Source organism: Pseudorasbora parva, chromosome 9 (genome assembly GCF_024679245.1).
Source record: "Pseudorasbora parva isolate DD20220531a chromosome 9, ASM2467924v1, whole genome shotgun sequence".
Taxonomy (NCBI): domain Eukaryota; kingdom Metazoa; phylum Chordata; class Actinopteri; order Cypriniformes; family Gobionidae; genus Pseudorasbora; species Pseudorasbora parva.
In genome coordinates this window covers 404,099-418,640 of record NC_090180.1, presented here as the reverse complement: position 1 = coordinate 418,640, position 14,542 = coordinate 404,099, and the positions used below count along the sequence as shown (strand labels likewise).

The 14,542-nt window shown below is 45.3% G+C and overlaps 1 protein-coding gene across 1 annotated transcript; it reads left to right on the top strand.

The window, feature by feature from the left end:
• The first annotated feature begins 8,884 nt into the window (after positions 1–8,884).
• Positions 8,885–13,466, top strand: LOC137089380 (uncharacterized). Its single transcript, XM_067452964.1, has 4 exons — positions 8,885–9,134; positions 9,946–10,167; positions 11,486–11,653; positions 12,244–13,466. The coding sequence occupies exons 1-4, from the start codon at positions 8,885–8,887 to the stop codon at positions 13,293–13,295; spliced, it is 1,692 nt and encodes a 563-aa protein (XP_067309065.1). The 3' UTR covers positions 13,296–13,466.
• The last annotated feature ends 1,076 nt before the right edge of the window (positions 13,467–14,542 follow it).

The window sequence follows — 14,542 nt, the reverse complement described above, 5'->3', positions numbered from 1 at the left end:
TGGAATATTCTCAGCACCACTCCGTGATCGAGCTCCTTTCCACAGTAAATACTGCGGTTCTGTGTTTGGATACTGTCTGTACCAGTAAAGCCAAACATTATTGCCGTTAGCTTCATATGAGCAGCTCAGCGTCACAGACTCTCCTTCTCTCCTGATTATATTAGTATCTCCTTTTGGTTCAATGCTGTCAGCAAATATACCTGCAAGAGAATTAATTATATTTTACAGAAGTTTAATTACATTTATTAAAATCAACACTAATATCAGCATTATCGATTAAATAAGGTGCATTAACACTTCTAATCCTCCACATATTCTGGTGCTGATATATGAAGCGCCCTTTACCTGCTGCTGTTATGAGAAGCAATAGAATACATCTCTCCATGGTGGGACATTTACTGAATAGTCCTGGCAGTATATGCTTTATGATTTTAAATGAACGAATGTAATGAGAGTCATTAGTGCAGATATATTGTCTGTAAATGTGGGAGTGGTTTGGGTTTCTGTGTGTGAAGGGAAAATACCATTAGCATTTGGAAAGTAAACAGTCGTTCTCTCAGTTCAGTTTAATCTGTCGTTATTGCTGTAACTTCACCCCCTAGTGGCAGATGACAAACATTTAGGCCTACATGTGTTACAAAACTGATGCATTCATAATGGAGACTGTGTGTTGTGTTTCCTCAGGTTATTGTATGGTGTGTGTGTGTGTTTCCTCAGGTTATTGTATGGTGTGTGTTGTGTTTCCTCAGGTTATTGTATGGTGTGTGTGTTTTTCCTCAGGTTATTGTATGGTGTGTGTGTGTGTTTCCTCAGGTTATTGTATGGTGTGTGTTGTGTTTCCTCAGGTTATTGTATGGTGTGTGTGTGTGTTTCCTCAGGTTATTGTATGGTGTGTGTTGGTGTGTTTCCTCAGGTTATTGTATGGTGTGTGTTGTGTTTCCTCAGGTTATTGTATGGTGTGTGTGTGTTTCCTGTGACTGTGGGCCTCAGAGCGCAGTAATACAGAGCAGAGTCTGACACAGATGCAGAGGAGATGATCAGATCCACACGGCTTTGCTCTTTTCTGTGGCGGATGGATATTCCAGAAACTGGTGGATCAGCTGGAGTAACGTATCCTGAATAATCCAGAATGAGGAACTGTGGAGGTGATCCTGCATATTGGCGATACCAGTGAAGACTATCAACAGACCCAGTGTAGTTACAAGAGAGAGTCACGCTCTCTGTCTCAGTGGCAAATGCTGCATCTCTGTTTGGAGTGATGGCATCTTTAGCTCTGATACCTGCAACACAAACCTATCTCAGCATGTTTAAAACCAGATATTGGGATGCCATGACACATGTAAGATTTTACCTTGAGCTAAAGTCAGCAATATAAGAACACAAGAGAGCATGATGAGCGGGTTCCTGCTTCCCTCAGTATCTGTGATGAACTGAACGAGTCTGTGTTTCTCAGGCCTGTGTTAAGCTCCGCCTCCGACATCATTCTTTTATAAATGACAGCCATTGTTAAACACAAACCACTTGAGGAATGGAGAAATTAACCAAATTTACATGGCCAATAAATTTTCTATACCTCCATAATTAAAACAATAAAATATGCATCATTTAGACTGTAGTAAAAATAATATTTGATTTCTTTGAAAGAGCAAAATTCCCCAGCTGGTAATCATTCTGAGACTGTCCTTTATTATTACTGTATTACTCTAGTCCACCAGATGGCGATCTAACCTCACTGAAGGAAGACCACTGCTGCTGTTACTATTAACACTTATTATTATATTAATTAGATCAGAATAATGGAGTTAGGTATCTTATATATTATAAAAATACAGATCTGAAAAACACCCCCACAGCATGATGCTGCCACCACCATGCTTCACTGTAGAGATGGGATTAGCCAGGGGATGAGCAGTGAGTTTAGTTCCTCATGGTCTGAGAGTCTTTCAGGGCCTTTTGGCAAACTCCAGATGGGCTGTCATGTGCCTTTTCCTGAGGAGTGGCTTCTGTCTTAGGACTTGCAAATGCAGTTGTCTGATATTGTCTTGCTAGTGCTGTAATGTGTGATTTTGTTGAAGATTTGATGGTGTCATTTGTTTTCCTGTCACTGTGGGCTCCATGGTACTTTAATACATCACTAAATCTGTCACTTTAGTAGAGGAGTGTAACACAGTTCGTAGATGGGAAGGAAGGAGGCGGGAACCGGTGACCGTTCAACAACTTTTAATCAAATAAAAATAAACAAAACGAAAGTAACGTGGGCAGCACCTCATGGAGGACTGCCCACACACACACACACACAGACACCAAAACATGGGCAGCCCCTGACGGATAACTGCCCGTACACACATAACAAAATGTAAACAAAACACGGTGTACTCAATTTTGAATACAGATGACAAGATCACCAAGATATCCCTGCTTAATCCCTTATCCTAGTTTTGTGCAATAGGCCACAGGCCTGGTCCTCTCTTGTCTTCCACTGTCTTCGCTCCTCCTTTTATACTCCCATCACTCTGCTGTGATATGAGACCGGTGTGGCGCTCAACTGGCGTTCATTATCACTCGCCACCGGCCCGCTCTCACAGTCCCTCGCCTCGCTGCTTGCCACAAACCCCCATCGCCCCTCACAGGCCGGGGGGGGCCAATCATGGCGGTCACGGCGGTCACGGCACCTGGGGTAAGGACAGAGAGGCGAGAGAAATGGAGCTGGGAGCACGAGGAGCGACAGAACGAGAGAGGAGAGAGGAAAAAATAAAAAACATTCTGGTCCGGTTCCCCGACACACTATCGTCCGGCCCTCAACCAGCCGAGAGGTTCTTCCTCGCGGTGCCATGCGATGATGCTGAACGCCCGGTGAACGGCTCGATTCTCCTCCGCCCCCTGTGGTGGCTAATCCTGCCGAGGGCAGTTGGAAGTGAGCTCCGCGCTCCCTGCTCCACCCCATCAAGCACCAGCAACTCCTCCGCTCCCTCCAGGACGGCCGCCACCCCACCTTGACCCAGGGGCACGGAAGCAAGCTCTCCGTCCCACTGGTCTTCACTCGCTCCAGCACCGCCGCCCCGGTCAGCCACTTTTTCCTCATCCGCGCTGCCCGACCTCCTCAGCGCCGCGATCCCCCTCAGCAGCGAGGGCTCTTCGACAGTGTGTCCCTCCTTCCTCCTGGGTTTTCGGCACCAATGTAACACAGTTCGTAGATGGCAAGGAAGGAGGCGGGAACTGGCAAACGTTAAACAACTTTTAATCAAATAAAAAAATTTTAAAAAACGAAAGTAACGTGGGCAGCCCCTCACGGACGACTGCCCACACACACATAACAAAATGTAAACAAACATAACATAATTCCAGGCCTGGTCCTCTCTCGTCTTCCACTGTCTTCGCTCCTTCTTTTATACTCCCGTCACTCGGCCTTGAGATGAAACCGGTGTGGTGCGCAGCTGGCACTCATTATCACTCACTCTCATGGTCCCTCGCCTCGCTGCTTGCCACAAGGAGATGTTCAGATCCCCTTGAGGTTTCACTATTCCTGAGAATTGAGGATCTAGACCATGAGTCTCAAACTCACGGCCTGCGGTGGTCCTCTACTTGACATCAAAGTTTAGCGTTAGTGCGGCCAGTGGATTGTTCTGAAACCTTTTTTGTCGTTGTTTCGTTGTGTGTGCCGCGCTTGAATAATTTGTGTTTGTGTATTGGCTCGGCCCTCCCTCATGCAGTATAATTGATTGAAACTGTGTGATTGACAGGAACAGAATGTGATTGATCCATGGGCTGATCATACAGCCGAAGTGAAACCAGTGTGGACTTTGAGATCCCTGATCTAGTCTGATCAATTCTGATATGGGTGTAACTTTCCCAAGCGCTGATACGGCGAGGGGGCCGAGCACTACTAGTGTAATATGTCTATATTTATGCTTGGACTATACGGTTTACTGGGATATTAACAAGGACAGCTTATTCTCAGAGGTTCTGTTGTGGGAAGGTGTTGATCTGTAATTTACAGCTTTGTCCCCGTTATGATGAAATCACAGGACCGGATACCAGTTGCCATGTCAAAAAGCTCTTTTATTGTCATATGTATCAGGCATAGGAGAGAAACTTGTTGTCGTCATGCCAGCTGCATGTTTCCCTGTTTCGGTTTCTCTGTTTCTCTGGGGCAGTGCATTTACAGTGAGCATTATATACCACTGACAAAAGGATTTACAATTCCTTACAAGGTAGCAAAACTTGCATCCTATGGTTAAAATAGAATGTATACTTCATGCGTACACATGTGTTCCATCAGTCAATGATACGTCACTAATGCCACGTGTTACAATGTATGCATTCCTGTATGGGCAAAATTATGTCTTCCTCCCCTGTGTCTGCCATATGATTCCAATGTATGTTCATGCAGTATATACATAACTCTCTCATGCATTTAAACTTCACAAACACATTATACATCCATTTATGAATAAAATAATATTAAAATAATAAAATAATATTAAAATAATAAATTTCCAGTCTACAGAAGGGTTATTGTGTCATTACAGAAACAATCTTCCTTTATAGTTTCCTCCTAAGCTCAGTTTTTCTTCCAACAGGTGTTACAGTATTGTGTTGTGGTTTACACAAGATACAGCTGTGGTTTAATTCTTATTTGAATAATCTTTTTTTAAGGCAAAAACTGCATATGAGTTTTTGTAAAGCATCTCCGGCACTTTGTCTCACTGGGCTCCAACTCTCAGAGCACAATAATAGAGAGCTGAATCTGCCAGAGTTACACTGTTAATATTGAGTTCAGTGGAGGATCGGGATATAGTCGAATCAAACCGTTGACGGTCTGGAATATCATCATCACCAATCCGTGATCGAGCTCCTTTCCGCAGTAAATACTGAGGTTCTCTATTAGGATACTGTCTGTACCAGTAAAGATAGATGTACTCGCTGTTAGCTTCATATGAGCAGCTCAGCGTCACACGCTCTCCTTCATTTCTGTTAATATTAGTTTCCTTGTCTTTTGGTTCAATGCTATCGGACAAAAACCCTGCAAGAGAAATGGACAGATTTCACCACGGGTCAGGTGACTTCTGTTTAACATTTATAAATTAAAAATACAACACCAAAATAGTTTCTTCAACAAAATGTGGTTTCATTATTGTAATATAAAATTATATTTAAAACAATATATATATATATTAGTCAAAACATTTGAATGTACATTATATTTGCGTCTGTTTAGTTTAACGGTTTTATACCTGGTGTGGATATAAGCATCAGTAGAAAGCATCTCTCCATGTTGAGAAGGTTTGCTAACTGGCTTTATGAACTGAAGGCAAACAGTAAATGTATGATTGTAGTTGTATATTGTGAAGCTTTCATGTGGGTGTGGTTTATTTAGACCTCCTTCTCTGTCTTTCCTTATTGAAAGCTGAGAGAATGATTGTGCTCTCAGTTTATGAATATCTCAAAAATAACTGCTTCTTGTTGAATAAGTATCTTCTCCTCGAACACAAACATCATTTGTGACTTATGTTCAGGTTATCTCACTATAAGGATCATTCAAAGCCAAATAGAGGCTGTTTAGTAGAGTATTCAATATTTGGTAGTGGGGTTTGGGCCTGTATATTATTACAGTCTACTGTCACAGTTTGTTATGCTACGTTCACTGATATCTTTATAAATTATTGGTCAAGTGCATTGAGTGAGGAAAAGGTAAATATTTAGGCATATACCCTTACCTTTAAAATCTGTCACAAAATGATCGATTTCAGTAAATTTCTCAATCCTTTGTGAATGTAATGTCTAGAGTGTTGGTTCTGTTTTATGTTCTTGTTTTCAATTGTCTTGTTTCCTGGTTTGTCATGTGATTCCATTGTGTCCTCATGTGATCTTTGGTTCATTGTTCTTGATTGTTCACAGGTGTGTCTTATTAGTCATTAGTCTCTGTGTTTTTAAGTCCTCACTGTTGGTGAGTTCTGTGTTTAGGCGAGTCTGTTCAAGTCCTTGTTTGTGTTTTGTAAATGAACTGCACTTTACACGTCACAGGAATCAATGTCTATTTTATATTTGACCAAAGTAATTATCTTTTGAATTGACGTCATGAAGCCTTTTTAGACTGAGGATTTTTAGGACTGTGGCATTATTTATTTCCATGACAGTTAAGCACAGTTCCACCAGATTAAAGATGAGGCAAAGGGTTTATCTTCTGTTGTTCCTCACACATGTGAGTTCATCACAGATACAGTTGGCTATCGTGTCTCTGAAATGCTCTAATGTACGCAGCACCCCCAGTGGTGATGACAAACATTTAATCATTCAATAACAGCATCCACAAGTCTAACCAGGATAAAACATTTCAGAATCTGAGCGAGATGTCATCATATTCTGCCATTGTTGATACGCTGGAGCAGAATGGCGTCTCAGTGATTGTGGTGTTCTGTTCTTGGGTGTAATAATGAGCACAGCCGTCATTCTGATGTTCCTAAATCTGAACCGCTGAAGACGCAGCGGCTGAGTTTTGATTTCAAAGGGAATATTCCTCCCGAACAACGTCAATGCTTTTATGTTTGCACAAACTTATGCATCACTGACAAACCGACATTAACAGAAAATAAGTTTTCATTGGCATTAGGTGTAACATCAATCTGTCAATGAACTAACATATACATCAGTAAACACTTAGCATTCGTATCTCACTACACTAACACTAACACTACACTAATAAAGACAGACCAAAGTAACATTACATTAACCAACCGTTCAGAAACATCCTGTTTAGCCTTAATTGTCGGGTGTCGTTGGAGCTGTCATCTTGTCGCGACTCCAGTTCAGATTGATGCCGTTGCACAGATGTATCCTCAGAGACTCCGGCGGCCATTCTTTCTCCTCTACTGTTGTCAAGGCAAAAGCGCCCCACAGTCCAGAGGGGCGGGGTCAGCACAGCTCATTAGCATTTAAAGGCGTATGCACTGAAATGGCTTGCTGAAAACAGAGCTGTTTTTGACCAGGGTTTTCTTACAATACTAATGCGAATTTTAAATTCAAGTATATTACAAAGTGTTCCTTTAGACACTAAAGAATCATATTAACTTGTACAAAACTGGCATTATATGACTCCTTTAAAACATGACACATCTGAGAATAGTTTAGATCAATCACATCAATGATCATTGAAATGTTCTAATGCAATAATTTGAATTTGTCGATGCATGAAGTTACAGAAATACTAACCAGCCAGAAAATGTAAATATTTATATGAGTTTGATTGTTACAGAAAAGAAAGTCATATACACCAATCAGGCACAACATTATGACCTAATATTGTGTCCCCTTTTTGCTGACCCGTCTTTGAGGGACTCCACTAGAACCCAGAAGGTGTGCTGTGGTATCTGGCACCAAGATGTTAGCAGCAGATCCTTTAAGTCCTGTAAGGTGCGAGGTGGCGCCTCAATGGATCGGACTTGTTTGTTTGGCTGATCCCACAGATGCTCGATTGGATTGAGATCTGGGGAATCTGGAGGCCGAGTCGACGCCTCAATCTGGTTGTTGTGCTCCTCAAACCATTCCTGAAGCGTTTGTGCTTTGTGTCAGGAGCATTATCCTGCTGGAAGAGCCACAGCCACCAGAATACCGTTTCCATCAAAGGCTGAACATGGTCTCAGCAATGCTTAGGTAGGTGGAGCGTGTCAAAGTAACATCCACATGGATGGAGGACCCAAGGTTTCCCAGCAGAACATTGGCCAAAGCATCACACTGCCTCCGCCGGCTCGCCTTCTTCCCATAGTGCATCCTGGGGCCATGTGTTCCCCAGGTAAAGCTGGGCATACACTGTGCGATTTCTATGCGTTTTCAGCAAGGTTACCTACTCACACTGTACGAGTAGATCGCATGCGATGTAAAGCCAAAGCTCACGATTGATGCTCTCACTGTGCGGTCCGACCGTCGAGCGCGTCTTGACTGCTCACACTGTACGGGTGAAAAATGTGCAAAAAAAAAAAAACTCTGTGGCGACGATAGACCATGGTGTATTATAGAGAGGTAAATGCATCAGCTATTGATATCAAGAGGATTTAGAATTTATGTATAAAATTATTATTATTATTAGAGTAGGCCTAATTTTATTATTAAATTGATATTACATTAATTTGCCCCCTCCCCCAACAATAATGCATAATCGACACACTGCATAATAAAATAATAGATAGATTACTCCTCACTATTTAAAAACATTTAGCCCGATTAAACAAGGAATTATAGGTCTATAATTATATGATTATAATGTCAGAACACTGCAATAATAATGTCCGTCTCAATGAAAAGTAAGAGCAGATTTATCTAAAAACAAGTGAAGTTAATAAACGTAATTTCGGGAGGAAGTACGCCCATCTAATCTTTCAATTAATACCAAGGTATAAAACCAGCAACTTACCTCTTCCCCTTTCTAGTTCCTGCAGCATTTGGGCTCGCCCAAACCCGCACGATGACTGACTTCCAGGAAATCGAATTGTTTCCCTCCGACGACGAACTTTCTAACGTGCCAGAGACACCTGCACGTTTTTCTCCAAACACCTTGGATCCTCCTTCACGGCACATTTCACCTGTTGATCGTCCAGGTCGCCGATCTCTCCGCTCCACAAGTCAGCACCAAAAACCTCGCTCAAGGAGACCTCTTTCTCCCCCTCCATCTCGATCATCACGGGGCTCGGCTGATCCTCGTCATGATTCACCTCGTCCTCCAGCATCTTCATCGTCATCATCATCATCATCTCTACCATCATCTTCCGCAGCAAGCCCTTCAGTCCCTCCGGTTAAGAAATGGACCGTCAACGCGCTCAGGCAAGCGTTATCCAACGCGGGTATCCATTTCTCCTGGAAAAGTTCAAAAGCGCAACTTCACGATCTGCTCATGCGCTCCCACCAGAACACCCAGCGTCCTGCCAGCTCCATGCAAACATCAACGCAAGCAACCGTACGATCCATACGGTTCGCCTCCAACCCGCGACAGATTCAGCCAGCAGCCGCAGCTGCCACAGCTTCCTTGTCCGCCGCTGAAAGTGGCCGGGTGTCTGTCGCGGCCGCGAACATTAGTTCCGCGGTCTCTAGCGGTAGTTTCATGGCAGCTCCAACAGTGAACGTTACCTTCCCTCCTGCTACAGGTGAGTTGCACAGAGCTTCAGCTGTCCATGCCTCCAATACTTCTGCTCCTCCTGTATTCCATCCTCAGTTAAATCCATCTAGCCATGGAATAAATACAAATTTGAGGCTACCTGTACCAACTCCACAACTTCCCCCCTACCCCCCCTCTTCCATTCCACTCCCTTCCTCTATCAGCGCAGGCCCTAGCGTGAGGCTGCCTCCGCAAACGGTCATGCCCCCCCTCCCTTCCCCCCTCTCTCTGATTTCTCCTCTGCAATCTGTGCAGACCCTAGCGTGAGGCTGCCTCCGCAAACGGTCATGCCCCCCCCTTCCTTCCCCCCTCTCTCTGATTTCTCCTCTGCAGTCTGCGCAGACCCTAGCGTGAGGCTGCCTCCGCAAACGGTCATGCCCCCCCCCTTCCTTCCCCCCTCTCTCTGATTTCTCCTCTGCAGTCTGCGCAGACCCTAGCGTGAGGCTGCCTCCGCAAACGGTCATGCCCCCCCTTCCTTCCCCCCTCTCTCTAATTTCTCCTCTGTAGTAAGCACAGACCCTAGCGTGAGGCTGCCTCCGCGAACGGTCATGCCCCCCCCCCCTCCCTTCCCCCCCCTCTCTCATTTCTCCTCTGCAATCAGCGCAGACCCTAGCGTGAGGCTGCCTCCGCAAACGGTCATGCCCCCCCCCTTCCTTATTCTGCCGTCTTTGGAGCCGATCAAAGCATGGGGTCGCACCCCCAAGCGATGTATAATCCAACTTTATTTCTTCCAGCTACCGCTTCCTCAACAGTTCCTCGACTCCCAACATATACTCTCTCAACTGCATCCACTCTTCCAGTTCCTCCCAACGCCCTTGCTATGAATCCACCCCCCGTCTCCACCCATCTACGGTCCCAGATTTTAGCAGGTGCAGACTTTGACCTCTCTTCTCTCCTTCCCTCTGTCTCTATAAGTGAACCCAATCGCACCCTCGACTTTGGTCCTTTGACTATCAATCTGAAAACCCCAAATTCCAAACCAAATCGCATCTTTACCATGGCTGAGTTTTGCATCGCGTTTGGTAGATATACAGAAATAATTTGCTCTGTCTTCCCCGCCAGACGTAAGGAGTTGAATGATTTTTTAGCGATCATCGCAGAATTGTCACACACTTTTGGCGGTACCCATTTCTTTACATACTACAGGCTTTTTTCAGCCAAATGTTCAGCTCGAGTCACCCAGTGGAATCAGTGTCCTTACTGGGGAGCTCTCGACTTGGAGCTGTACAATAAAGTTTTTCTGGGCTGCCGTAATGTGTCCTGCGTCCTGTGTAGCTCCGCCACACATGAGCCTCCCTCGTGCCCCCTCTTTAATCCCACCCCTCCAAGCAATACGGGCACTAATCCTGGCACCTCTCAAATCGTTAATTCCACGTCTTACGTACCACAGTCCAGGGGCGATTCGAAGAGCCGCAATTTTAGGTTCACTTCAGGCAGACAAGTATGTCATAATTTCAATCAGTTTGGTTGTACCAGACAACGCTGCAAGTATTTACATGTGTGTAATTTCTGTGGTGGAGCTCATGCTCGTTCTGTATGCCCTGTCTATCGCTCCTCAGCAAATTCTAATAAAGAATTTCGAAAGTATCTGTCTTCTCCCATCATTGTCTCCTCTCTAGCTCAGGAACTAGCTAACCATCCAGACAAAAACTTCACTCAATATCTACTCAAAGGTTTAGAGGAAGGCTTTAATCCGGGTCTGGAAAGCCTCCCTACCAGTAGTCTCATTTGCAAAAACCTTCAATCGGCAAACGCTGAACCTGAAGCAGTTGACACCTTAATAGCCAAAGAGCTAGAGTCAGGGTTTATGATCGGCCCCTTTGATTCCCCTCCTTTCAAACTTTTTCGGATAAGTCCCATCGGTATTGCTACAAGGAAGTTCTCAGGGAAAAAAACTTTCGGCCCCCCACAACAATACTCAGCCAAGCATAAACAGCCTCATCCCACTAGAAGAATTTTCCTTGTGCTACCACAACATAGACCAAGCCATTCACCTAATCAAAAATGCTGGTTACGGAGCCTGGTTAGCCAAAGTTGATATCACATCCGCATTTAAAGTCATGCCCATTCATCCAGACTTTTGGCATCTTTTTGGCATTCGTTGGAGAGGGAAATTCTTTTTCGCAGTACGCTTAACTTTTGGCTGCAAGAGTAGTCCCAAAATTTTTGACATGCTGTCAGAAGCGCTTTGCTGGATCCTGCAAAACAACCACGCGGTCCCTTACCTAGTGCATATCCTGGATGACTTTCTCACTGTCTCCCCCAGTTTTTTCCCTCCAGCAGCTCACCTTTCTACCATTCAGAATGTTTTTTCCACATTGGGAGTTCCACTCTCTCCAGAGAAGACACAGGGCCCTACCACATCTCTAGAGTTCCTCGGCATTAACCTTGACTCCGTCAAATTCCAAGCTTCCCTTCCAAAAGATAAAATCGACAGGATAATCGCTATCTCTTCCAACCTGCTCGAGGCACCTCAGTGCAGCAAACGAGATCTGCTATCCCTGCTAGGTCACCTAAACTATGCCATGCGTATAGTGCCTCAAGGCCGCCCTTTTATCTCCCATCTGCTGTCTCTTGCATCGTCCATTCAGGAATTAGACAACACCATTTCCCTAACCCCATCTTGCCTTACCGACCTGAAGCTATGGATCATGTTTCTTAAACAATGGAACGGTCTGACCTTCTTTTACGATGACTTTCTATCTCAACCATGCGATCTTCCGCTGTTTACAGAAGCCGCTCCCTCAGTAGGCTTCGGAGGTTTTTACAAGACCCACTGGTTCGCATCAACCTGGCCCCCCGAACTCTCCATGTCAAATCAACAAACTGCATCCTCAGCTCTTTTTGAGCTTTATCCCATCATCATAGCAGCACATTTGTGGGGTCACGAGTGGTCTTCAAAAAACATAGTAATGCACTGCGATAACCTCGCCACCGTACATTGCATCAACAAAGGTCTTTCAAAGTCCCCCAAAATCATGCCCCTCTTGAGACGCCTTACCTGGTTATCTGCCTGTAACCAATTCACTTTCAAAGCTGTTCACATTCCAGGACACCAAAACCAAATAGCTGACGCACTCTCTCGCCTTCTTTTTTAGAAATTCAGAGCATTAGCCCCGGAGGCGGACCCAAACCCAACCCCAGTTCCTCCTTATTCAGACTTGACATTCCAGTAACTCACCCACTCAGAGACCTCCACACCTCTTCTCTGGATTTAATATTTCATGCCATCTCACCCAGAACACTGCAATCTTACTGGACTGCGTGGAAAGCTTTCAAACAATTCCATTCCTTCTACAACCAGTTTTTCCCCAATTTTTCCCTCCTATCAATTTCTTCTTTTATCTCATATCTCCACAAGATCAAGTCCATTCAACCCAGTACAATCAAAGTCTACCTTAGTGGCATTCAGTTTTTCTTCAAGCTAATCTACGGCCATCCATGTCCTGCCATCACAAACCCCCAGATCTCACTTCTAATCAAAGGAATTCAAAAAACGAATCCCACTCATCCGGATTCCAGACAACCTCTAACCAGTGATCTTTTAGCCAAATGCCTCACCTTCCTCCGTTCTGGTCACATGCCTCCCGATACAGCTAGAACGCTGGATGCCATGTTTCCCCTGGCCTTTTTTGGATTCCTTAGAGTTTCTGAGTTCACAACCAATTCAAAATTCAACCCAACCATCCATCCAACCTTCTCCGACCTCCAAGTTTTAGACAAGGACACCATCCGTTTCCTGATCAAACGCAGCAAAACTGATCAATTTAAAAACGGCCATTTTATCCATATCTTCAATCTCCCGACACCCATCCAGCCATATCAATCCCTCTCCTTCTTTCTTGCGCACAGGGAGGCCCAGATCTCCTCTCAGCTCGACCCACTTTTCATTGACGAGAATAACTTGCCGATCACCAGGCATTGGTTCCACAAAAAACTCAAATACATCCTCACCAACTCTGGTATCCAAGCTCATTTGTATTCATCACACTCCTTTCGTATTGGAGCAGCTACTACCGCAGCTCAAAAAGGTCTGCCAGATCATCAAATCAAACTACTGGGCCGATGGTCCTCAGATGCTTTTCAGTCTTACATTCGATCTGACCTCTGCCTCATCAAACAAGCCCATCTAAAGCTCGCTTCCCTGTAAAATAGCTGCCTTTGAAACTCAATCCAACTCGCGCCCGCAAACCTTGTTTAGTAAATACTGCTATAGTCGACAAAGCTACCGCAGGACTCTGATACTACCTCTGCAGTGCCCTGCCAAAATTGAAACCATCCCTGCAATACCCGGCATATTCAAGACTGCTGCTGCAATGCCCTGCCAATTTTGAGACTGCTGCTGCTGGTCCCCACCAATTTGAGACCGCTGCTGCAGTACTTTGCTCGATACTGCTGCTGCAGTACCCTGTCATTTCGAGACTGCCGCTGCAGTACCACCACAAACTTGAGACCGCTGCTGCAAGGCTTCACCAATTTAAGACTACCTTTACAGTGCCCTGCCAATGCATGACCACTCCTGCAGTAGTGCCCTGCTTTTTTGAGACTGCCGCTGCAGTGCCCCGCCATTTTCGAGACTGCCGCTGCAGTGCCCCACCATTTTGAGACTGCCGCTGCAGTGCCCCGCCATTTTGAGACTGCCGCTGCAGTGCCCCGCCAGTTTGAGACTACTGTTACAATGTTTGCTCGATGCTTCTGCAGTATTCCGCCATTTTGAGACTGCCGCTGCAGTGCCCCGCCATCTCGAGACTGCCGCTGCAGTGCCCCGCCATTTTCAGACTGCCGCTGCAGTACCCCGCCATTTTGAGACTGCCGCTGCAGTGCCCCGCCATTTTCGAGACTGCCGCTGCAGTGCTCCGCCATTTTCGAGACTGCCGCTGCAGTGCCCCGCCATTTTCGAGACTGCCGCTGCAGTGCCCCGCCATTTTCGAGACTGCCGCTGCAGTGCCCCGCCATTTTCTAGACTGCCGCTGCAGTGCCCCGCCAATTTGAGATTGCTGTTGCATTGTTTGCTTGATGCTACTGCAGTGCCCCGCCAGTTTGAGAATACTGCGGCAGTGCCCGTTCAATGCCAGACTGCTGCTACAACACCTCACCTGTTTCATAAACTGCCACGGCAGTTACCTACCTCAATGATGTCGCAGTGCCATCTCCAATTCAATCCATTTAACAATCTTGGGGGGTTTCGGAATAATTATGCAGACTCCTCCCGTAATCATGAGCGGTTCAAATTGCCATGATTCTCGCTTGCTGTCTATTTCTGCATTATGTTTTTTGGGGGGCAATCGGAGCTCGGGTAGAACATCCTCTCCGAGCCCCTCTATAGCAGACAGCAAGCCAAATCTGTTTTACCACGTTCACCAAGATTATATGGGCACACAAACTCGTGAAGTGAAG